At 43.0% G+C, this 26804-nt stretch overlaps 1 protein-coding gene across 3 annotated transcripts in view; it reads right to left on the bottom strand.

The window, feature by feature from the left end:
- The window catches only part of CREBBP (CREB binding lysine acetyltransferase), a 178688-nt gene that overhangs the window by 32724 nt on the left and 119160 nt on the right, over positions 1-26804 (bottom strand). For 2 of the 3 annotated variants that reach the window (XM_075899108.1, XM_006130608.3), the window contains 11 exons: positions 26241-26358; positions 23656-23848; positions 23400-23453; positions 20140-20264; positions 19440-19628; positions 17664-18089; positions 16797-16976; positions 16426-16612; positions 8655-8773; positions 3670-3909; positions 3083-3171 (listed from right to left, as the gene is read on the bottom strand). In XM_075899108.1, the coding sequence (XP_075755223.1) occupies positions 3083-3171; positions 3670-3909; positions 8655-8773; positions 16426-16612; positions 16797-16976; positions 17664-18089; positions 19440-19628; positions 20140-20264; positions 23400-23453; positions 23656-23848; positions 26241-26358 (1920 nt within the window). The remainder of the gene's footprint in view (positions 1-3082; positions 3172-3669; positions 3910-8654; positions 8774-16425; positions 16613-16796; positions 16977-17663; positions 18090-19439; positions 19629-20139; positions 20265-23399; positions 23454-23655; positions 23849-26240; positions 26359-26804) is intronic. The other variant, XM_075899107.1, reaches the window with a different exon arrangement.

The following is a 26804-nucleotide window of genomic DNA, read 5'->3' as shown; positions in this document are numbered from 1 at the left end:
AATCTGTACTCAAATATGAAGCATAATTTTCCAGAATAATTAATATTTTTCTTTAATTCAAAACTCAGATTTGAAGTGACTAAATGAAGACCAAATTCTCCTATTAATTTAGGAGATTTTAGCCATTATAACTGAAATGTCTGAATTCCACATTCTTTGTCAGGACTTGGTCTCTGACATGCTGGGTTCAAACAACACTGTTCTACAATCCCCAGCAATGCCATCTACTACACAATTTGAAAAACAAGGATATTTAGCCTATTACTCAAACGCTAGAAACACAATGTGTTTCACTCTAATTTACTATTTGGTTAGGGAAAAGCAATGAATTTGGTAAGGGAATTATACAAAGAAATTGTTAGTGTGAATAAATGCAATATAGCCTTTCCAGACTTGGTACACACTTGAAAAGACATTAACCAATCTTGGAAAATATTCTGTTAGGGGAAAAAGATCCTACTGAACTACTGTTCATCCAACTAGAACACAGTCCCCAGTGGACTGGGACTTTGCAAATCTAGGTTCTGCACCCCGAGACTATGTCTACACTACAGTTAGACAGTTGCAGCTGGTCTGTGCCAACTGAGTAGGGCTCGAGGGGCTCAAGTTAAGGGGCAGTTTAACTGCAGTGTATATTTCTGAACTCAGACTAAAGCCAAGGTTCCAGGACTCTGCAAGGTGAGAAGGTCCCAGAGCTTGGGCTGTAGTGAGAGCCTGAGAGCCCAAGTCATCTGACACAGACCAGCCTGGGGCTTTTATTTGCAGAGTAGACATACATCCCATTCCCTCCTTGTGTCAGTTTCCCCTCCCACCTTTTGCCTTATTTGTCTTTTTAGTTGGAACTCTCTGGAGAAAAGACTCTCTCACTAGGCATCTGTTTAATAGTGAAATGAGACTGCACTATACTTCGGTCAGATAAACACCCCCCCACCCCCCAAAGGTATTAAATATCTATGCTCTCTACCCATCCCATATATTTGGCATGTTAACAACTGAAGTTGCATTTAAAAGAACAATCATGGTGATCTAATACTGCCTGAAAATAAGAAACACTATTTAAAAAGGACACTCAAGTATCAGGATGTTTAATCAGAAGGAAATGTCTGATCAGTTTGAAATTCTTATCCCAAGAGCTTGTATTTACAAATGATGTATCCAGTCTTTTAGCAATTGTGGAGAACACACACACGCACTTCCTACATCAATGTGTGTCAGTGCAAAATATCACTTGTTGAACTGCATGTCTTACAGTACTTCTATATGTTTTTAAAAGTTTGAAATAGAAGAAAACAAATCCACATGATCTAAAAGGCAAATATTCAGATCAAGTTGCGGCACATTAATAATGACTAACAGTATAAGGCCTAATTGATAATCTAAAAAGCTATTTTCCCATTTTACTAAATTAAAGCACCTGTGAACATCACCATCACAAATACATGACATCTGCACCGAAGAACCCTTTTATCCCTCATCTTATTCAGGTGTTTCAGACACAATCCATTTTTGTTACAAAAGGAACAAAGTGTCTGGTAATAAACTAGTGAAACATTATTACCGAACACATTTATAATATGCCCATCATGGAAGGCTCTTGTACAATAGCAACACCAAGTACACTTGAAAACATCACATAAATGAGTAATACATAAAATGCCTCATAAAAGGTGCCACATTATCCACTTTTTCCTCAGTAAGAGTCACACCTCTACACAATGAAAAATATCAATCGCACTGCAGAACAGGTTACTACACAGAAGTGCCAGATGGTTAAATATGATTTGGTGTTTTGAATGTATTCCCAAGAAAGATACAGCCCTACACAGTATGAGACAGTAGCACAATTTAGAAATGAAGAAAAAACGTGGTTTTGTCCCATCTAGTCCGTAAGACAAAACTGCTTCATCTGTGTTGGAAGCTATAGCTTTGTAAAGTGCCAACGTGACTTGCATAATGCAGGGAGCGAGAGGGGGGTGCTGGTGGTGTCTAAATGAGATATCAAATGTAAGAGTTGGCTGATACTATTTACTTCACAATTTAAGTTTAAAGGTGCACCTTTAAGTTGGCATAGTTCAGGGCTTTTTCAAATCTCTTGGCAAAAAAAAGTTTCACACTGTAACCTGGAAAAAGTATTGCCTGTAGTTTTTTAAAGTCATATCTAATTTCCATGCAGTAGCTTACAAAAAAACCCTTAAAGCTAACTTTTCTTTTTTTAAATGGATGTTATTCACTACAGCGCTAAACAGAAGTTGAACATAATTACTACAGATGCATTTGCTAAGGGGAGGAGATAAAAATACTAGAAAAATGATAGAGCTGTGTTACTTTGATGTTTAAATTAGTTCCAAACATTGTTTAATAAAGCAGAACACCAACATGGATGGAATCACATGTTCTTCCTTATAGTAACCAGAAGACTATATTTTAAATAAGAACTATTTTTCCTTTGAGCTCCTCATGGCTTCCTGATAGTTATTATGGATGTCAAATCTTATGAACTCCCCAAGAAAACATTTTACGTTACATTTGCATAGTTACCATGAATATGCAATACATCTGATTCAATTGTGTTTAGATTACAAAGACTTCTTCATGAAACAAAGTTGAATTATGAAGTTCCGTTTTATCAACAAAGTTCTCCAGGTTTTAATTTTGTACACCAACATATTCAAAATAATCAGACAATTTAATTGGCACAATCCAATATAAAACGTTGTGTTGATATCTCTGATAGTGATTTGAAGATACAGCTGCATATATTTACTTTAAATCAAGTGATGCTTCAGATTTCATGTAAAAATACAAACAACTTTAGTTAAGTGGTGCAGTGTAGAGTCTATAGACCAACAAGCACATAAATGACACATACAATAAGCTGCAATGTAAAAAACCAAAGGGTTTGTCTGAAAGTGTGTTGTACACAGAAGAACAATAGGAGTATTTTCCTTTATTTTTGCTAAATCAGGACAAATGAGGCATTAATCATTCTGCTTAGTATGTGCTAGGCTACAAAAAGACAAATTCGCTTTGTCACTCACTGGATCTCATTCCCACAACAAATGCAGAAGTTTATGGGACTTACCTATTCTGGTAACTGTAATAGGCAGCATCACGGGGAATAGTACACAGCTGCTTCCCGTAGCAGCACAAGGTCTGCGGAGAAAACTCATACTGCAAAACAAAGGTGAAAAAGCTTTAAAATGTGATTTTTACATTATGAATATGCAATGTATTGAATGTGCTATACAAGTATATTGTAATATACTGAGATATGTTTATCTTCAAATGGATATGGATTGCTATGGATAGATGCTTAGCTGGAATAAAACAGCTCAACTCTCTTGGCTTCAATGGAACCAAAATGGCTTACTCCAGCTCAGGATTTGACACTGGATGTGCATAAGAAGTTGCAAGAGATATGGGATTGTGTATAATAAAATATTTCAACAACACTTCAGATTGAAAATGATATCACCACCAGTGATAAAAATTTGGCTAGAAACCTTTAGATATTTTCCACTTCCTTAGTATATTGACAGTCAAATTTTTACTAGCCATTCCATCTGGTAGTTTAATTTTATTCAAAGTAAGTATCTAAAGGAGATTTTATTTTACCTTCTTACTCAAACTACTTAGTTTTTCAGCAGTAACGAACTTAAAAAAACATACCTTGCGTCCACAACAGTATCCAAGTGACTGCATAACAGGGTCAATCTCTTGTTCAAAGACCTCTGCAAGTTTAGTGCAAAACTTATAGACCCTGGAAGTCTTCCGATTGTAAAGCCAGGCATTGTTAAACATTAGCCAAACATCGTCCACATACTGCCACGGTTCTTGGTACTGCCCAGTATCCAATTTACGTTTAATGGTGGAAAGGTCCATAGGATTCTTCACAATATCAAAGTAATCCTTCAAAATACAAGAAAAATCATCCATTATTTTTAAGATGCACTTTTAGTTCCAACTTAGTTTGAACATGTCCAAAAGTATTAAAATGTGTCAATGAACAAGTGCAAAGAGTCTATTTTGACGCTTTACTTGGGAGTTTAAATGGGATGCTTTAAAGGATTTCAAACAGGATATCAAGTTTGAGAAATCTGATGTGCTTATTTTGTTAAAGGTGTTCAAACGTTTAATAGAGCTCAAAGCAACTTCAAATTTTGGAAAACAAATTTAAAAACAAAAATATGAACAACAAGATTTAAAGATTTTCACTGTCTCAAAAGGCTTAAATTATGGACAAACTCACAAGTTCTGTGACGGGTGCTTTGCCCTACCTATGTTTTGGAAGCTATTCTTATAGTCTTGAATTGATGGGTACCTGCATGCACTCAACACTGTTTAATTTCCATCATGGGGTAACAGATGATCAAATTTTCCTTGTGTTGATCTACTGCACAGAACTTGTTCCCTCATGAAATAGCCTTAACCTGCTCCAATTAAACAAAAAAACCGACCTCTTTGAAGCTTTATCCACCCACTTTCAAACATGTTTGTTAAATGCCACTACTGATCCTTTTCTATTTATAGCCTCTTTCAAACATGCCCCCCTTCACTTGTTTCCATGTGTTTGTACTTTAAGCAGTTGATCTTTTATTATACTGCATGAGGTCTTCTTTTGTTGTAAGGCACTCTGCAAAGTGTTACCACCAGAGGGTGCGGAGAAAGCATTTTATTAATAATCATTAGCCCTCTCACAGTTGGGCTACGTTACAGAGGGCCATCCGATGAGGCCTTCATCTGAGGCTTGACTGCAAAACACCAAACATCTTATTGTGCTATAAATTTTAACACACTCCTAAAAGTACTCTGCTGTAACTTTCATTTTCTTAGATCCAGTTGATGACTGAAGGTCTTCAGGGGAAAAAAAAAATCAATGTTTAAAACATACTGATATAGGATAATTCTTTAAAGACAGACAGACAGAAAGAGAGGGTTTCTCTGTACTGAGACCGGTGCTGTTCAACAGAGTCATAAATGACCTCAAAAAAGGGGTAAATAGTGAAGTGGCAAAGTTTGCAGATGATACAAAATTACTCAAGATAGTCAAGTAAAAAGCAACCTGCCAAGCGTTAAAAAAGCATGTCAGAATACCAGTGACTGGGCAACAGAATGGCAGAAGAAATTTGGTGTTGATAAATGCAAAAGTAACAAATACTGGACAACAATCTCAACTATAAATTCAAAACGATGGGGTCGAACTTAGCTGTTACCAGTCAAGAAAAACATTTTGGAGTCTTTGTGGAATAGTTCTCTGAAAGCATGCACTCAATCTTCAGTGGCAGTCAAACCAGGTAGTAATGTTAGGAAGCAACAGGAAAGGAATATATCAGAAAATATAATGCCAAACAGAAATCTATGGTAAGCCCACATCTTGAATAGCACATGGAGTTCTGGTTACCCCCCATTTCAAAAAAGATGGGTCAACCAAAAAGGACTAACTTCTTCTGGTCTCTCTCATAATGGTAGATCTCAAGTAATGTTTGCCCCCTTATTATAGCTTTTGCTAACAGGAAATTAAGTGCAGGGTGCAAGAAAAAAATGTGTGTGTCACTAGGAGCAATGTAATATGTCTTGCACACCAATTTGAAAGTTATCAGGATAGCAGCAGGAATTTGTCACACTGTCTTTGCTGGATCAAGGAACGCTTCATTAATGGATAGTGCTGCCCCGAGGGGGTAGTGCCAACTGCAAAATATCCAGCAGCATGTGTTGCAAGTCTTTGACCTCAAGAGATATCTGAAGGACATCATCCACCTCTTCACAAGGTCCCTGAATTGTTGAAAATTGTTGGCCATTGGTGATGGAGGAGACATGACTGACCATGTCCAAAGACAAGGACAAAATAGAGGAGTTTATGGTGGCCTCTTCCTTATCTCCCTTACTTGCCTATTCTTTAAAGGTTTCCTCATCTTGGGAGTCTGTGCAATTCTAGCACCCTGGCAAATTGCTGCTGACAAAATCCAAGGACCCTGGTGTAGCAACTGAGGGGAGGGAGCCCATACCAGAGAGAAGATGGTTCCCAGGACTGATCCCACCTTTCCTATCACACTGTAGAGATGCAGAACAGAACCCAACACAAACAAAAGACAGAACTATGTAGCACTTTAAAGACTAACAAGATGGTTTATTAGGTGATAAGCTTTCGTGGGCCAGACCAACTGATAACTTGCAAATTGGTGTGCAAGACATATTACATTGCTCCTAGCGACACAAGGTTCTAAAATCTGACTTGTCAATTTCACATGCGTTCATTTTTTTGATTGTATCACTTTGGTATACAGGCAGTTACGTACAAGATAGGGACTGTAGGTTTGTTCTTAAGTTGAATCTGTATGTAAGTTGGAACTGGCATCCAGATTCAGCCGCTGAATCTGGACACCAGTTCTGACTTACATACAGATTCAACTTAAGAACCCCAGGCGTCCCCAAGTCAGCTGCTGCTGAAACTGATCAGCAGCTGATTCCAGGAAGCCCGGGGCAGAGCAACTCTGCCTGGGGCTTCCTGTAGTCAGCCGCTGGTCAGTTTCAGCAGTGGCTAACTTGGGGACGCCTGGGGCAGAGCAGCTCGGGTGCTGCTGGGTTGGTCCAGTAGCGCGGCCACTCCTCGGCTCTGCCCCAGGCGTCCTGATTCAGCCACCGCTGAAACTGATCAGCAGCGGCTGAATCAGGACTCCTGGGGCAGAGTAGCTGGGGTGCTGCCAGGTTGGTCCAGTAGCGCCAAGGAGCGGTGCTGCAGGACCAACCGGCAGCACCCCACCTGCTCTACCACAGGCCCCGGGCTTTGCTCCACATCTCCCTGATCTGCTGAGGGGGGCACTAGCTGCGTCCCCCCCAGCAGACCAGAGAGACGCGGAGCAAAGCGGCGCAGCACCCGGGGCCGGACCCGGGGCGCTTCCAGATCAGCTGGAAGCGCCGCGGGTCCGGCCCCGGGTCCTGCGCGGCTTTGCTCAGTGTCTCTCTGGTCTGCAGACCAGGGAGACGCTGAGCAAAGCCGTGCAGGACCCGGGGCTGGACCCGCGGCGCTTCCAGCTGATCTGGAAGCACCCCGGGTCCGGACCCGGGTCCTGCGCCGCTTTGCTCCCGTCTCCCTGGTCTGCTGGCTCCCGCAGCAGACCAGGGAGACAGGGAGCAGCTTTTCTCGCCCCGGAGGAGGCGGGCGGCGGGACCAGGCATCCCGCCGCTCCAGTCCTCCGGGGCGAGAAAATCCCCGTTCGTATCTGCGGATCCGACATAAGTCGGATCCGCGTAACTCGGGGACTGGCTGTATATGATTGTGCCGATTTTCTTCCACATATTGATCTGAGGAAGTTGGTCTGGTCCACGAAAGCTCATCACCTAATAAACCATCTTGTTAGTCTTTAAAGTGCTACATAGTTCTGTCTTTTGTTTCAGCTAGACCAGACTAACACGGCTGCATCTCTATCAGAGCCCAACACTGATAGATTAACATGCTTGTGCCACTGGGCGGGGTTGGAACTGTTGATTTGAAACATGTTGGTGCTGATGCTAAAGATGTCTAGTACCGAAGGAGCTGAGTGAAGAGGCACTGATTGTAAGTCTGATAGAGTTATTCCATTCTAAAGGAGTGTGCATCCTAGATCTCACCTCTCTATCCTTCACAGATGGCACTGGGAGCCTGCCAGAGCCATGCTTCTTCAAAGTGCTCTGGGATCTCCCAGCCTTTCGCCTCTTTGATACAAAGTCCAAAACTACAGTTTTAGCATGCAACTAGGGCCTTTTGGCTGGCTTCTTTTGGTGCAAGACTGAGCTCCTCTTCTTTGGAGAGTTCCTTGAGTTCTCCACAGTCTTCCCCTCTTAGAGGAGACCAGGGCTGAGACTGGATCTGTTCGGAAACTGAGGTACCAAGAGTGGGAAGGGAGAATATAACTCCTGACATGGTGAAGGGAGGGAGTAGTCCATCATCAGAAGTCTCAGTTTGGTGTCTCAATTCTTCCACACTCTAGATTTGAGAGCTAAGCAAAAGCTACACTTTGGCTAGATACAAAACTCCCCCAAGCAGCAGATGCACTTCAGAATGACCATTGCCGACTGGGATAGCCTCCTGGCAAGAGATGTAATGTTTGAAAAAAGGAGAGAAAAAAGTCAATCCTCTCATTAACCTCGAATGAATTCTACACTACAGCAAACAACATTACCTGGAAACACTCAACTTACTAAAAGAACAACTGTAGAACATGCTGAAGAACACATGAAGCTGAGACACTAGAGTGCCATCTCAGGTCAAGGCGGTTAAGATGGAACGGAGGACGCCTCACTTGTACAGCCCAATGTATCCTTGATGGGTAGCCCAAGATTGTACAGAGTGCATGTGCGGGCCAAACAGACACTGCTCATGGAACCCTTCACTCTAGAGCTTCAGAGGCCTGCATGAACCCGAAGTGGAACACGATTTGAAGAGGAGCAACTTTTACATTCTGGTTCCCATGGAAATTCAAAACTCTTCATTCTTAACCGTTAATTGGAACTCACGGAGAGAAAACTTTTAGGGCACACACAGCAGATGTTCCCATGGTCATATACAGCTCAAACGAGCACAAAGATGCTACCCAAATAAGTTTAGAAAAATAAGAATTCTGAATATCATACATGCACATATACATCTACCACAAAGGCTTTTAATGTCAACTCACTGGAATCCCTAGGAGCTGAGGATCCACAGGCTGTCTGAAAGGTAGGGACTCTGGGTCCTGCCGGTACAATGCTTCCAGGGTAGGCATGAGAGCCTGGCGCAGCTCCTCAGGCTTAAAGACTGTTTTAAAAGAAATGAAAAATCCAAACAGTTACAGCAAAGAAACAAAAGAATTCCCCTCAGATATAACTGGTCTATTCTGCATACTTTAAGACAGAATTTTGCCATTATCCAATAATTTTTCATCCCCGAACAACCAAGTTCATTATTTCTAATGTGGGGTTTTCATTCTGCTGTGCTGACAGAAGACAGAACAAGATTTGGTCTGCCTTTCTTGAAACCTTGCTTGAGAATTGTAATATATTAATCTGATGACTACACAGTAACAATGCTACCCTGTGAAGGGCATCTTTTACGGAGCAGGGGGGCAATTTGGCTATAACGGATTAACAAAACAATAACTTTAAAGTAGGACGGAATAGAGCTTCTGGCTAGTCAAAGATAATTAGTTAAGAATAATTTCCTCTCTCTCACTCAAAACATCTGTTACCCCTACTCAGATTTTTACAGCAAAGTAAAATGCAGTCAGGGATCAAAATCTGCAGAAATCTCTATGTCCAAAAGCTGTATTATCTAAAGTATGGACAAATGACCAGATGGTTTGATAAGTGGCATAAGAATTTTCTGATCAGCATATGGAAACAGTTCTGCTCTGATAGAGGGAACATTGGTTACAGCCTAATTCTTTCCATCTGTACAGAATAAATTTTGTTATGTGTACCAAGGCATGTGCAGATGTGCATCACCAATAGAAACAGATGCTGCCAGCTGTGGGTATTCTGCTAATCAGCCTGGGTGGCATCAGCTACCCACACACTCAGCTTAGAGAGAGCATAGACTAATTGATTTTGGAACATTGCTACACTTGCCTGTTGCACAGTTTCAGTCATCCAGGAAAAGAGAGGACTCAGAGGCCTTGTTCCGTTCTCACCAGTGGACTGACAGGACAACAAAGTACCTTTTTTCTGAAAACCCTTCAGACAATTACAGGGTGCTCTTTGCACATCCAAAACAATGAGACTTATTTTGGATGAACACACAGACTTGACAAAAGGGAGGGAGGACTTCCTCCTGAGAGCAGCAAAAAGTGTGCATTAACCTTTAGAATGGGAAGGTTGGGTGTAAAAGTCAGCCTTCCTGAAAGGATGAAGACTCTTGGTGAAGAAGTTTGAAAGGAAGTTTTAATAAGGCATTCAAATCCAGGTGGAGTGGAATCACTCCATATTGCCTTCTAAGGTGGATTATCTTGTTTTGTCCTCAAATTGTTTGACACATGTTAAAAAGGAGATTTTTAGCCTTGGTTTGTCTGGACTCAAAATCCTTGGTATTGTCAAAGTATGCTGACACACAAGGAGCTCAACATTATTGTAATTTATACTGCGAAGTGGCGTCAAGCGCTGGTACTTTTATTTCATAGACCTTGACACTAAGGATGTCCATGGTAATGGGAGAGGGCAGAAACAGCCCCCGTCCATCTCAGCCAGTGGGGTGGGGGTACTCCAGCCCAGGAGGAGCATCCCCCATCCGTTGGGGGGGGGGGGGGGGGGGAGAGGGAGAAGAAGAGGTGGCACTTCTCGGCCCCTGTTTAATCAGTTAATGTTTAACTGGTTAACTAATTAATGGCATTTTACAGCCCTACTTGACACTACTAGTGATGATTAACCACAGTGTAGGAAACAGAATTGAGCCTAAGCAATCTTTTGGGAATTTGGCCTTCATATCCCTGGCTCTACACCAGACCTGGGCAAAATACGGCCTGCGGGCTGCATCTGGCCTGCCAAAGCCACAGGATCCAGCCTGTGGATGCAGTGGGGAGTCCCAGGCAGGCTCCCCTGTTTATCCCGCACGCCACTCAGAAAAGCAGCTATGGGGCTATTTCTCTTAAAAAATGAGAGCCGGGGGGGGGGGGGGGGGGGGGGAAGAGAGGCTTCAGGCATAACTCTCGCCCACAGCACAATCACATTGGCCAGCTTCTGGCAGAAACTGGCCAATGGGATCTGCCTTTCTGAACAACAGGCAGCACACAAAGCACCACACTCCCCTCTCGTCTGGCTCAGTTATTCACACAAACTCATGGCCATGCAGCCTGTGCAGCCACAGGGCAGGCAAGCTGAGAAACTTATTAAGTTCTGCAAGCATTTAGTTCTGTAGGCAAGCATGCTGGTTGGGTTGCTGGGTGGTAAGTTTCCTGGCCAGAGCCAGCCTGCCTCTGGCACCCCAGCCTCTCCCTTCCCCAACCCTCTTCCCCCTCCTGCACTCACCCTCCCTCCCAGTTCTGGCACTCCAATCTCCTGCCCCAGATCATAATGCCCTCCTTACCCTAGGTTACAATGCAAACTCCTACACCCCCCCCCCCCGGGTCACAAACCAGACCCCCTGCACGCCAGCCCCTGCCCAGTCACTAACCCCCTCCTGCCCTAGGTCACATTCGAAAACCCTGCACCCCAGTTACCTGCCCTACGTCACAACGGCCTCCTTCACTCAAACTCCATCCCAGACCCCGCTCCCACTCCTGCACCCAATCCCTTAACCCTAAGTTCCCTTCTGCGCCCAACATCCATCCCAGACCCTGCACTTCCTCCATTAATATCATGGAAGAGTGTGGCCCTTGACCACTTTACAAAATCTTGGAGTGGCCTCTTCAAAAATTATTGCCCACCCCAGCTCTACACCATGCACTCCACTTCCCCTATGTTTTGGCATAACAGAACACAGGCCAGAGAATTATTCTGAATTTTTGTACAATGCTGAGCACAGTGAGTGGAGGCACCACCTGAAAGCAAATTAAACCAAATCCAAATTGGTAGATTTCTTTGAGGGCTGGAATGTGTTTATAACCAGAGACTAGAGTATTTTTTTTTAATTGCTGCCTTTTAATATCCAAGTGGATTAATGGGGCCTATACTCTGGGGGTAAAAGGAACCTAAAGTAAATCTCTCTCCCAGGGAACTATGAAGAAAAGAAGCAGAGGTACAAGGAAGGATTGTTGAGATTAAATCTGCAGAATGTGGCCACCAAGGTCAGCAGTACCTCTAACAGGTGATTCTAATAGAATGGAGGTCTCTCTCAAAAAGCTCTCACCTGCTGTGAAGATCAGAGACGCTCAAGGACAGAGGGGTTTGGGAGACCGTGTTTAAAGCAAGCATGTCTTGAAAAGACCAAAATGCTTTTAGTATTTTGTTTGGATGTAAAAAGATCTAACTATTGTCATTCTTGATTAGCACAGACTCCATTCCATGGATCCATTCTCTTTCCTGCCCAGCCAGCTGAACACAGAATGTACATCCTCTAGGTATTAAGAGCTCCTTTATTCTTGTGAATGGATTTGTATTCCCCCACCTTGTTGCTCTGAGAGGAAAATGATTTCTTTCCTGATAACTCTGACAAGAAGCTTCTTGTCAAGCTTTTCCCAGCTTTTCCGGAACCTGACACCAGATGTTTAACTTGTAAATCTGTTTTTCGTTATTTCAACTAAAGGTGCCTTCTGCTCATTGCAATTGTCTTCAGAAGTGAAATGAGTCTCGAAAGAAATTCTCTCGGAAACACTGATTTAAGTTCCCTGGATAGTTTTTGGCACTTCCTCGTGGAAATAGTCAGCCAAGACAAAAATAATTTATGCAAAGCAGGTGGAAGCTGTAGACACTTGGGTTGCGGCCAGCACCTTGTAGACCTCATGAAGTGCTGATTCCATTCTCCTAATCATGGGTATCATATGCAGGACTTCTCCCTCCAAAGGAATCCGTGGTCTCTTGAGAATTTTTCAAACTGCTTAGAAAGTCTTAAGAAACTTACTTATATTTTATGTCATTGTCCAAAAATAAATGAAATGGAATGAGGAGTTTCTTGTTCGGAGAAAAGAGAAAGTACTTTCTACTGGCTGGGCGGTCTTGGTGATGTGGCTTGGCTACTTGAGAATTTGATAATTTTTTGTAAGATCTTGGAGAAAAAGTTTTTCTGTTGTGTTTGGGAAATGTTGTTAGCATAAAATTATAGACTATATCATAATGCATGTACACAATGGCCAATATGAAGGTTTCACACAAAATCTCAACTTTGGTATTTCCTCAAAGTGCTATGCTTAACCGTTTTGTATTTATATGGAATTGCACTATTAAACCAAGAAGTATGACAGAGTAAAATACAAGTACATATCACAATCTCTTAACCACTCCGCCGTGTTCTTCCATCAGTCTACTTACTTTTTTTTTAAAACCAATATAAATAATAAATCAAGTGACAACATTGTAGCTGCAATCAGTGAAGCTTTTTAAATGAGGCTCAGAAGTTTCTGTTGAGACTTTCTTACCCTCCCTTATAATCTGATTACTAACACATTCTCTACATTAACTTGGAATGCAGCAATTATGTACCACAACTCCCAGTAACAAACATTCCTATTAGTAGCTGGCACTTGTCAATGTATACCTATGAATTGTAATATGAGTATTTAACTACCGGTAATCACTGTAAAGTTCATAATGTTGCTTTAATAACTCAAATATCTGAAAAGGTTCAAGATTGCAGTGTGCAACATAATCTACATATGTGGCTTGTCCAGGTATACTAATCAAAGTACACATGTACAGACTAATCTGATATGAGCAGATTACACTGTAATTTGACCGAGTGATGGGAGATTGTTTCTCTCGCAATTGAATTCATTATTACTACAGTGAGCTTTTTCTTCCAGTCATCCTGCTGGATATATGAGATGGGGCTTAACTCAATCACTTTTGAAAATCCAACATTTCTATTTGGTCTCCATGGAGGATCTCTCAAATCCAAATAAGCTTTCCTGGTTCCACAGAGACATGAGGTTTTCTCTTCAAAACAGGCTTAAAAAACTTTCACATTTAACTTGTGTTGCTGCTTTTGAGTATAATTAAGGAAGTTTTACAATAGCTCATGGGATGGGTTTTTTACACCAGAGCCTGCATCAGTGTTCACATGAAGAAGTGGACAACAAACCACTGAAGAATCATGGCAGAAACACCTGTTGCTTACCTTGCAACTGGAGGTTCTTCAAGATGAGTGGTCCCTAGTTACACTCCACTGAGGGTTACACACATGCTCCATGTGGCCAGAACTCAGGATTTTTAAAGCAATGATGTTCATTTGTCCATGCATGTGCCCTTATACAGCTTCATGGTTTTGACCAACTAGGCGATAAAGGGTAGAATAGACCAACCACACCCTCAGTTCCTTCATCACTGCATTTCAAAGACCCACAGCATAGGGGAAGGATGCTGGGACTAGAATACAAACAGGAACCATACATGGAAGAACCTGTAGTTACAGGTAAGTAACCTCCTCTTGAGTTTGGGCCTGTGATGGGGTGGACTAAGCCCTAAGGCCCCCTGCTAGAGGCCTCTTAGTCCTGCCATACCTCTCCCCAGAAAAGCTAGAGAGAAGTCCTCCAGGCAGGCTAGAGTGGCTGCAAGGGATGCAGCCAATCAGGGGTCAGGATGGCCCTATAAAAGGAGCTACAAAGCAGAGCAGCAGAGCAGCAGTTAGTTGCAGTGTACAGCTAAAAGGATGCAGTCTGGGAGATGGGCTGGCTGACAGAGCAGCAGCAGAGTATGCTGCGACTTAGAGACAAAGCCTTGCGGTGAGGGCAAAGACACTGGCCTGCAGGAGGGGAAGCCCCATGAGGGGATATTACAGAAGGCACCAAGACGGGCTCCTGTTAGATGTGCACCCCAGAAGAGGTTTGATTCACACATGGGGCATTTGACTCGGTCAGAGTCCCAAGTTGCAGAAGAGAATGCAGGCGCACACACTTCAGAGGGATGCTCGCAAGAGGCGGGTGCTGTCCTGTTACAGGGCCACACTTGTACTTCATTGAGGGGGATTAGCAAGTCACACCTACTCAGGAAGAGGGGGATGTGGGGAGATAATGGAACCACTGATTGGACTAAAGCTCTGCTGGTTGGGGCATTCCCTGCAGAATCTCATACCATGCCATCAGGAGAAGCAAATATACGTACCGAACTCCATGTGGCCACCTTACATATGTCCATAAGCTTTATATCTTGAAGCACAGCTGTAACTGATGCTTGCACTCGTGTGCAGTGGGTTCACACCAAGATGTGGAGTCAGTGCCAATAACTAACGGCAGAGCATAACGCACTCTGAAACCCATTTAGAAATCCTCAAAGTGGCTATTGCCTGGCTTTTAATTCTTTCTGATACAGCAATAAGCAACAGAGGGGAATTCCTGAATTATTTCATCCTTTGCAGGTAGAAGGCCAAGGCCCTGTGGACATTGAGGGAGGGAAGGCCCTGCTTCTTGCACCAAGGGACAAGGCTTCGGGAAGTAAGCAAATAAGTGTACTGACTGATTAAGGTGAAAGCAGGATACAATCTTTGGCATAAACTTGAGGCACATATGCAAGGATACGTGTCCTACAGAATATGGTAAAATGGGAGTCCACCCACTTCATCTACCCTTCTCACAAAAGTAAAAGCAACCAGGAAGGTGACCTATGTGAAAAGAAGAGATTGGCACCATGGGCCCAAAGGATCAAAGGGCAAATTTATTAAGGTCAAAGGGATGAGGCTGAAGTCCCAATGTGGGGACAATAAGTTAAATGGCTGGATAGGTCCAAAGAACTCCCTTTCAAAATCCATTAAGTCAAGAGATACATAAACAAAGAGTGTCCTTCCATGGGCAGGTGGAGAGTGGAAAGCACTAACAGCCACCATATGAACCTGGATGGAGTCAAGAGCAAGGCCGGATGCTGTCAGGGACAGAAAGTAGTCCAAAATAAGGCAAATTTCCACATTGTCAAGGACATGTCCCATTTGTAGGAATGCCTCATGGACTCTTTCCTGCTACTTAAGAGGATGCCTTATATTGCTGATGAACATTCCCATTCTAGCAAAGATACCCCCTCTGGAGCAAGATGTCAGATTGCAGTATTGGGGAGCTCCCATTCAGAGTCACCCATGAACTGCCTGCTCAATCACACTGAGTTGCCGGGAGATAAGCCGTTGACAACAGGATCTTGCAGATGATGCACCAATCCCACAATCTGTCTCTGAACAAAGCTCTGGTGACCGCATGCACTTATGTTTTTTGATGTAAAACAGTTGTGGCGTTGTCTGACTTGATAAGCAGGTGACAGGACAGAATGAATGGGAGAAATGTATGATATGCCATCTGCACTTCCCAAAGATCCAGAAAGTTGATGTTAATCCAAAATTGCCTCAGAGGCAGCAGTACGGGGGGAGCTCAGGGTAGGTGGCTCCATGGCAGCCAGTGCTCACAGGGAGCTTGCTTAAAAGCCGGCTCCCTGCAAGCACTGGCTCCTGCCTGCTCCCCCTCTTCTCCCGTGCTGCTGTCACTGCAGCAGTGTGGGGAGCAGGATGCGGCTCCACAGGAGCTGGTGCTCAGCGGAAGCCTGCTTAAGAGCTGGCACCCCACATGCACCAGATACAGGGAGCTGTCTCCCCCCGCATGTAAACATGTAACCACTGAATTTTTCCCATCACTCTCATTGGCTGTGAACAGCGATCCGCGGCCGACAAGAGTCGTGATCACCTGATACCTCTGGAGGAGCAGGTAAAGACAGAAGTGAAGGCCCACAGGGACTAACCCTGCAGATCGGATCTGGCTTTGCCCACCCCTGCAAAGAGAGAGACCTCCTGGATGGCTTAAAGACAGAAAATCAAGACAAATGATAGCAGGACTCCCATTTCTGCATACATACTTTTTTTACGCGGCTGAGACGGTGATGTAGATTGTGAAGTGGTGCCATTAGTGCCACTCTCCTCTTCCTCTTTAGGTTCTACCTTGATGTCAAGTTTCTTTTCTTCTACTTCCATCGGCTCCTGTTTTGCCTCCGGCACATCTATTTCTTCTTTCACTTGGCCAGATCCTTGTAAATCCTCCTCCAGCTTAAGAAAAGAAGAGACAAGATGAAACTCTGGACCTAGAATGTCTGAAACTAAAAATTCTCTCAGTTCAGCATGTTCATAGCCTGAAATACAATACACAGTTAACTTAGCTCACCAATTCATACTCCCCTTATTTTAGCTCTATATTAACTGCTCTAATTAACTGTGAAGGAATTTCAGTTACCTCAGGCTTAGGTTCCACTTGTGTTTCACAAGGCTCTGGCTCAATTTCTTCATTTTTAACCTCTGGTTTGCTTTCTAGCATTGGTGCATCAGGTCCCAGTTGCTGGGAGTTGATGTCGGCACTAGCAACTGAGCCTGGGGTGGGCACTCGGTTATCAATACTAGCTGCTGCCTGAGAGAGCTGATATAAAAAAAAAGTACAAAAATCAAAATATTGAGGAAATGTATAGAAATATGAATTTGTCTTGCTAAGAGGAACAATACAAGATACATACAACAAAAGATCATCTGAAATAGTGCCACACCTGGGTCTGATACTCACTAAAACCAAACACGGGATACCAGAGCACAGATCTCTGGTTACACTGAGGTAAAGACAGGAATGAATTTATCATCTGATGCCTTAGCATCTTCTGTTGACAAAGCAGCTGAATGGTGGATAGTACACGCTGATTACCATGCAGTTTCTTTCCACCCACCTTTAAAAGCTTTGTGTGAATTTAATTATCATGAAGGTGAAAGACTAATGATCCTGACTAGAGCCAAACATAGCATAGCAGATTATGTACAAGCTTCCCACGCACAGCTGTAGAAACATTCTGTAGTATTTTTAATCCTAGTATTGGAAATCACTAACTAAAATGGCTGCTGAGAATGGCTGGATGAATGCATTTTGTTTGCATACGAATCAAAATGTAAATACCTATTTCTAAATGGCACCTTCCCCCATAAACAGAAGCTCCTGTTACTGTGACATAAGGACCCCGTGATCTGTAATTCTACAGCACAGTATCTTTCCAGGGAAAACTCCTTATTGAATGTTTAGGTTTCTGTTGCATTTGGACCAAATAAAGGAGCCAATACTTACTGGAGTGCCAGGAGGTTGTGCCTGCACAGATGTTGGTTGCTGCTGAGATGGTTGTGGTGTTGGCACAGACTGGGGTTGTACTGGAGTCTGAGGCTGGGGTATAACTTGAGCCTGGGCTGCAGTTTGTCCTGTAGGCGTACTTTGTGTCTGTGTTGCATTTGGAACAGAGCCAGGTGTTGGCGTAGGTGTCTGTGTCTGACCTGAAGATGAGACGGGTGTGGATGGCTGAGTGGGTGCTGCTGGCTGAGGAGGAGTCATTCCAGGTGGCGTTTGGTGTTGGATAGGTGGCTTGCCAGCTGCCGTGGATACAGGAGGTGCAGTCTGATGTAGAGGCGGCTGGGTCGCTGGTGGACATGATATATGACCACTCTGTGGTCCTAGCATATTCATGGAGTTCGGAATAGCAGCACTGGGAACCTGCCCTTGCTAAAAAGAGAGAGTTCTTAATGCATCTATGCTGCTCCAAAATTAAGTCATATTTGCTTGGACATTAGAAGAGCGTTAAATGCCTTGTAAGAAGCAGTGTAGACCACCATACATTTTTTATATTTACAATGGACACAGTATTGCTCTCCCAAATGCACAGATTCTCACACCAAATCACAAACATTTTTCAATAGTTTTTACTCCTTTTATGTTGTTCTATTAGCATAAAGGATATGGAATCTAGACAGCACTCCACATAGGCAGCCATTCAAGAACTAAGTTGTGCCAGTAGGCTGGGTAGGCGTGAGGATTCAGAAGACACTAAGTGGCTTAAAGCTCCCCACAACCTAGGCTGCATCTACTAAGCTACAGTGCTCAGGAGGACATCTTAGAATCAGAGCCTTTGGGTTTACCACACACAATGCATCTAAAAATGCAACTGTTTTTACCGTGCCTTGACTATCCTGGACATTCAAAAGGATTGTGCATCCATATTTCAAAGTCCAGCGACATTATAAAATGTAAATTCCGTACTATAAAGGACATGCATATATTTTAAGATTATATATTTTATTAGATGCTGCATCAGACAAATTACAATTGCTGAAGAGAGAGTCAGGGACAGTAGACCATGCTAATATGCCTTCATTTGATTGTACTTAAAATCTTCATACAAGCAGTAGAGTATTTGTATAACTCTAAATAAATATGAATGAATTCTCTGTAGTAACATGTCAAATTGTTAAAATGCTTTTATACTGCCCTAAAAATATTTTGAGGAATACTGTTTTTCTATCCATAACGTATTGAAGTATTTCTCCAGGAGGGGAGATGTTTTTCTTTTTTAAAAAAGCCACATGCAGAAGTGTTCGGCTATTAAAGAAAAAATCTGAATGAACTTCTGTAATAACATGGAAGACAACAATTTCCCATTCCGATGTAATTAGTTTAAAAATAATTTCAAGAGGACTTTCTTGTAGTCTATAATTTAAAATAATAGCTACTAAAGTCTGCATACCAAAAAACCAGGAGCATATGGATGACTTAGATTTGGGGGGGGAAAGAGGTGGAAGGGGGAGAGACTGAAAGTATCACAAATTAACTTTTCCTCATTTCCCTCTAACATTTTCCATAAGATTATGCGGATTACAGAATTTACAAGAATAAAATTTTTTTTGCCCTAAACTAATACACCTAGAGTTAATGTAGAAACTCATGGAAATATTAGGACTGCAGAAAGAGAAAGTAAAAGACAAGAGAGTGTCTAAGAAGTTAGTTAAATTGGAGGGGTATAACGATCACTGACTGAATTAGACTAAAATAATCCATAATTCAGAAAATCAATTCTACCTGTGAAACTCCCGTCTGGGTTGTTGATTGACCCATGCCAACACTGTTCACATTCATAGCCCCACTTGATGAGGGGAACTGATTCTGAGGGAGGAACTGGTTTTGGGTAGGAGCTTGACCCATCATAGTACTGGAATGTGCTCCCATCATGTTTTGCGGCTGAGGCATTCGGGAAGGAGACATTGCCATCTGAAATTTAAAAACAAAAATATCAGTTGACATACTGAAGCAATAATATTCAGAATGCTACATACTAGAATTCTGCTCGTTGGGCTAACACAGGTAAGTAACATGCTGGAACTCTTAAAATATATTTTAATTTTCTGAAAAACATGAAAACAAGGTTTTAAGTGGTCTCAGGACGATTACAGTACGTGGAAGCCCCAAGTTTCTCTCTCCTAGAAAACACTAGTTACTATTGTACTCAGATGGCCTCTTCCCACCCTAAGTATTTATGTTCTTTATGGCAGATTTAAACACTTGAAATAAAGGAGCCAGTAAAAAAAATGTGGGATAGCAAAGATGAAAGATAAATGTCTTTGAAACTCATTAGCATGAAATTCAAATGAACTAGCAGCCACATGAGTTTTCCACACACATTTGAATATGGCTTTTCTCTGGACATCTTTATGATAAAGATTAAGGAAATTCTTAAGTGGAATTAAACTATAATAAGAACATGAAGAAAGCAAACACGAACCGCTGGAACAGAGCTCATGTTGTTCATTTGTACAGGATGGTTCATTGGAGAAGCTGCACGGGGTCCCATAGGTGCCTGTGGCATCTGTACATTCCCTACGGACATGGGGTTAAACTGATTCATTCCTGCAAAATGTACCCCCAAAACAGCTCATTAAAAACAAGTAATCAAGCACTTATGAACACTTATGTAAGTACAGTCACCAGCCTACAGTATTATAATTCAGATCAGTTATGGTAAAAAAGGCATTGCTCACACACCCTGCCACAAAGAAAGTTAAGTGGGTAATTATATACAATCGATTACAATTCTGCCTCAGGCTGTCAGAAGACCAATAACCATTCTTTACATTAAAAAGTCAATGTGGTTCCTTAGCACACAAAGATCACCATGGCTAAGTCTACACTGCAGGAGGAAGGTCGGATTATGGCATACAATTCCAGCTAGGTAAACAATATAGCTGGAGTCAACTTACTACCTTAAGCCAAGCTTGGTGCCATCTTCACAGCAGGAGGTCAACTTCCCTTACTCCCGAGGAGTACAGATACTGACAGGGGGTGCCGTTGGCATTTAATTTAATGGGTCTTTATTAGACCCGCTAAATAGAATCCTGGAACATCAATTGCCAAAGTGTTGATCCTCTGGTAAGTGGATATGGACTAAGACAGACATGTTCAACAGGAGGAAAAGTTTTGGGGAAAACAAATGAAAATGATGCAAAGCAGTGCTATACTCAGTACTTCTAGGAAAATTTGTAGAGGAGGGATACTTAAGACAGGAGTTGCATAAAAAGAGATGTCTCTAATTCAGGTTTTACTGTAAGTAATTATCAGTTATATAAAGTACACATCGAAGTCAAACACATTGCTCCAAGTCAAAGTATAAATGAAAACAATCCCACAACCAGCCACTATCAAAACCCCACCACTCTCCTCAAAATACAACTTCATAAATACCACCACAAATCACACATTGGTCAGATAAATTTATAACAGACCCAATACTGTTTACAGATATATGTGTGTGCACGCGCATGTTTGAAGAATGTTTCTTTTCCTACACAAAATAAATAACATGAAAGATGTGTCATTAAACAGAGTGCCCCTCATCATAGCTCCAAAGGATTGCAATACAATTTTCAGCTTACTAGATTCCATAAACAATAAATCATGACAAATAAAAACTGGATTCCTACTTGGGAAGATGAAACATCTAATCTTTTAGTACTTCAATGCAGTAGCCTTGCTCCAGCTGCTTTTTGCTGAGCTCTAGAACATGCATGGGGGTAACAAATAATGAGAGAAGACCCACTTTACAAGCATCTTCAGGACTAATAGTTATTTGACAAAGCAGCACCATAAATGAAAATAGTTTAGCACGTTTTACACTGACAGAAAAATTGAGGATACTGCTGATTCCCCTAATCCTGTTGTGGATAAACTACTGGACATGTCTTGTTGGTCCCTGAGATAGCATGGTGATAAAGGTGGGTAAAAAGTGTGTTATGTTGGCAGATTAGTTGTCAGCGCATGTGACGGGCCTTATGCATCTCTCAACACTGACATATGTACAGCTGGAAACTAAACTGGTTTACCTGTGTGTTATTAAAACAGATATTAGAGTTTAAGAATGTGGTTAGGGTTAAGACTTTCAGAATGATTGTAGGATGCTGCATGTATTAATCCTACTTCTAATATCTATGTCACTGGATAGAAGGTTATATTTATATATCTGTTTGCGAAGAGCATAGATGCCCCATAGTTGGGGACAAGCATTACCAATGTGAAATGCTAGTTTACTACAAGAGGTGTTATCTTCTCCAGAACAAAGGAAGGTCTACAGACATCAGATCAACCATTGTGGTCAGCTTTTCTGACCGCTTCCCCCACAACCCTGTCCCCCAACACAGCTTTAATGCTGTTAGAAGGGAATAAATGCCAGTTAAAGAGACACTGGTATCTTTAACCTGTCTGGACTCTGTGGGACAAAGATTGCTGAATATAAACTGGAGATCCCCAAGCTGCTAAGTTTGGGCTAGCCCTGAAGGATAGAAGAGAAGCTTTTATAATAAGCTATTACTTTTTGAACCTAAGATTGTACCTCATTTGTGTGTGTATGTTCACCTGCTTTAACCGTATAAATGATCCACTTTGTTTCTTGGTTACTAGTGTCTTAAGCTTTTAATTTGCTTGTTACAGAACTACCCACAAGCTCTATCTTTGGTTTAAGATCTGAGTACAACTGACTGGGGTAAGTGACTGGTCCTTTGGGACTAGTGATGTGAAAAAGCATTTATTGAACTAAATGTATAACTGCTTAGAATTTCAGCGATTACTCGAGGTGAGAGGGCAGTCGGCTCCCTGAGACCCAGTGCACCTGCCCCCGTGCTGCTGCCTCTGACATATGGGGAGGAGAGTAGAAGAGGGGTAAGCAGCTCCACAGGCTCCTGTGTACACTGTCTCCCCCCCTACCCCCCCCCACAAAGGCAGCAGAGTGGGGTGGGCAGGCAGTTCGGAAGGAGCTGGTACACGAGGAACCAGCTTATACAAAGGCAGCATCAGGAGTTGGGGGAACACCCTGTATGTAACCGTGCATGTTAACTGATGGACCCAGGCTCCTTGGTTAACTGTGTAAAAGATTACACTTTCACATCCCTATTCGGGACGAGGAATAACCTGAATATTGTTCAAAAGTTTCAGAGGGATAGCCGAGTTAGTCTGTAAGAAGAAAAAACTTCAATATTCAGCAAATAGTCTGGAAGCACTTTATACACTAACAAAGCATGTAGATGGTATTATGAGCTTCTGTGGGCACAACTCACGAAAGCTGATGATACCATCTACATGCTTTGTTAGTCTGGTAGCACTTTAAAGACTATTTGCTGAATATTGTTGTGATTTTTGATGTAGAGTGAACATGTAACCAAAAAATCAAGCTTGCCTGGGTGGCAAGGTAGAATGGCATTCCCAAAGAGACTGTCTATGACTCCATGGGAACACTGTCACAGCGTGTAAGGAGTTCACAATTGTTCGTGGTTTACATCTTGCTTCTTGACAGTCTGCCCTGAGGTGGGCATTCATTGTCATGAGCCACTCCAGATAGAATGTAATAATAAATACAAATAATAAAAGGAAGGGGGAGAGAGTCTGTCATACGCACACACACAACCAATAGGAAATGAAAATACAGAAGAAAAGGAACCTAGAAAAGCTGTGTTTTGAATCAACCAAGTAACATGCTGGAGAAGAAAAACTAAATACCTTGAGAGACCTGCATACGACTCATAGGCACGTTTGGCATCGACATAGGCCCATCTGCAACAGAATAAAAAGAACGGTCACAGAAAAAAATTTGTTTTCTTTCAAATTCAGAAATAGTATAAAGCACAATGACTCTTCAGCCAAACTTGGCACTGCTCAGCCGAAGTTTTTAAGGTCAATACACGAAATGTAAAAAGCTTCCCCACCCACTGCCACCTCCCCTGCCCACTCATCCATTCCATACACAAGTACTTACTGGGAGGTCTCACAGGCTGTGCCTGACCCATGGCAGCAGCCACCTGTGGGATACCAGGTGGCTGAGCTCCTGGGGTCTGTAAGGCTGGCTGGTTACCCAAGATCCCTTGCTTATGTAAACGAGATCTCCGTTTCTCTTCTAGTTCCTTTTGTATCTTGTAGATTTTCTCTGCTAATAAATGATAGTATTCATCCTATAAAGGAGAAAGATAATATTCAATATCATTTATTATAAAAATACAAAGAAAACTAGCAGTATATTGTCATTTACATTTTTTTTTTGCAGATAAAGAACTGTCTATATTACAACTATCATATGAAGATGAGACTCCTTATAATTCTGAAGTGGAAAGTCACAGTGAAGCTTTTGGCAAAAAAAATATAAGAGAAGTTTACTTTACAGACTGACTATCCATCTTGTCTGCCTTCCAAAGAATAGGCCCTTGTGAATCATCATGAATAGGCCTTTCTGAAAGGGACTGCTATAGGATGCCTGCTACTTGCTGGCAGAGAAAGCAATACGAAGATACAATTTACCCTCCAGCAGGACAGTTTTATCCTTATTTACAAATTGGTCTTTTCATAACACACCTCTCCACCAATCCAGGGTCACAGGTGATAAGAGCGGCTCACCTGCACAGTACTGCAGGAGACATTCTAAACTGGCAGCAGCTTAGTCTGTTATGAAAAGATCAAGTTACAAGTGAAGACTTAAACAGCATCTTAGAGGATCACTCAAACACTAAATCTGCAGATGAGGAAACACCCACTTTGTCAAGGGGTGAACAAATGAGCGAACAAATGAGCATGTAGCTATCCTACTTTTAACAATAGATGGTTTTGTGTTCCTTGCCGTAGTGCAACCATCATGCATCTGTGAACATGGGGCTTATGGTTCCTGGAAGAGGTTTGGAGATGTTTTGCATTCTTAGGAAATACTGTGAAATACTGCACTTCAGAGGTTCATTTCCTTTTCTTCGCTTAATGTCAAGAACGATTGACTAATTTGCAGAACTGCCTGTGTTCTTTGAAATAAAACCTAAGGCCCTACATCAGTGGTCCCCAACGCAGTGCCCGCGGGCGCCATGGCGCCTGCCGGGCCATTTCTGTGTGCCCACCGAGTGAACGGGGAGGCCCCGCCCCCTGGTGCACGGTGTATGGGCAGCATCGGCCCCGGGGCACGCAGCACATGGGCAACCCCGCCCCCAGGTGCTCAGCGTTTGGGTGACCCTGCCCCCGGGTGCACGATGCAAGGGCTATGCTGGCCGGTGGGCATGCGGCACATGGGTGGTGCCGGCCTGTGGGTGTGTGGCACAAGGGTGGCACCGGCCCTGGGTGCACAGCACAGGAGCAGCGCCGGCCCCGGGCATGCAGCACATGGGCGGGCATGGCATATGGGAAGCCCCACCCCAGGGTGCATGGCACAGGAGCGGTGCCGGCCTCAGGAGTGCAGCGCATGGGTGGCGCCAGCACCTGGCATGCACCATATGGGTGGCCCTGCCCCCAGACGCATGCACGGCCCCGCCCCCAGGTGCCCAGCGCGTGAGTAGCTCCACCCCCGGGCGCCCAGCAGCCCCAAAAGGTTGGGGACCACTGCCCTACATGCATCTAGGGAACAGAGAAGAGCATGCAGGCTAAAACATGGAAGGGCTCTCCAGTTTCAACTAGAATAGAGATTTCATTTTTGCCATAAATTGTGGTGTCATTCAAAGACCCATCTTGTTTTCACTGAAATGGCAATATGGCTGTTGAATGGAGATTATCCAGAATCAAAGAGGTGGAGCACTGTCTTGGTTCTAGGCTCCTCTCAGATGTCTTATAGCTGTGGTGTCCAACCAGTTCTGAAGCAGTAGCCACTACAGTGGCTACTACTATAGCGAACTAGCCACACTCAACTGGTCAAATAGCCACATGTGGCTAGCAGCTAGCATGTTTGACACCATGGCTTTAGAGAATCTCTTCCACTTCATCAAGCCGGCTTCCCTGATCAAAGGTTCCTTGCTTTCAACAGGAGCTTCTGTGCCCAGACAAACTGAAGCTATATGATGAGACTAAAAAAAAACCACAACCTAATGCAGGTACAAAATTCTGCCCTCATTCACAGAAGACAAGAAATCGAGTCTGAGTGGAGTTGGGACCTGACTCGTGGAGTTGCAACGCCACTCATTCAAACCCCCCTCTACCTGCTGGGAACCTACAGGGTGCAGTGCCTGGTGCAGGGAATGAGCACAGTCAGCTCCGTGAGACAGAAGCCACAGAAGCTGCCACGAGACTCTTTGAAACATCCTGGTTGACCCAATTTTGGGTCCCACTCCTTGGGCTGATTTAGAAGGCCTGCTTCCTCTCTGCAGACACAAGCATCCTCCCAATAGTGACCTAGTTTGGTGGATGAACGGTGTATGATGATTGCGTCTGCAAAAACCATACAAGCAGTTGAGTTTGTTTGTTTTTTTGCTGTAAAACCAGGTAATCTACACTGAAAACACAGGGGATGGGAGCAGGGCAGTGAAATCACCAGCAAGGGTTTCAGCAGTTTCCATTATACAGGTCAGGTTCAAAATATCAACACTTCATGAGGTAACATACCCTACTGTTGGCAGATTCATACATATCTCCTTCCACTTTCCTGGCATAAGCCACCAAATTCTCCATGCGACGATCCTTCAGTGCTGCTGGGTCAGGAGTAGGAAAGATGGCTTGCACACTACCGTAGGGAAAAAAACCCAAAATCCACCTTTTTAAATATACATTCAAAATTCTTTATAATCTTTAACTTGGAATGCACAGAAGATACATCAACACTAAGGCCATGTCTTCACTCTGCAGAAGATCAATGCTGCCACGATCAATCTTCCAGAGTTCGACTTAGCAAGTCTAGTTAAGACCGCTAAATCGAACTCAGAGGGCCCTCTCCCCTGCTCATCTGGTACTCCTGCTCTTGTGAGAAGTAAGGGAAACCAACAGGAGCGATTGCTCACATCGGCCTTCCACTGTGGGGATGCCAAGTTCAGCTTAAGGTATTCTACGTAGCTGGAGCTGCGTACCTTATGCAGAGCTGCCAGGTCTAGTGTAGACCTGGCCTAAGAAGAGAGCTACTGCCCAACCATTCCCTCACAATTATTTAAGTGAATTTAGTAATGGTGAACTGTG

This window comes from Pelodiscus sinensis, chromosome 16 (assembly GCF_049634645.1).
Source record: "Pelodiscus sinensis isolate JC-2024 chromosome 16, ASM4963464v1, whole genome shotgun sequence".
Taxonomy (NCBI): Eukaryota; Metazoa; Chordata; order Testudines; family Trionychidae; genus Pelodiscus; species Pelodiscus sinensis.
Note: the sequence above shows the minus strand (reverse complement) of the source record. Positions and strands in the feature narration are given on the sequence as shown.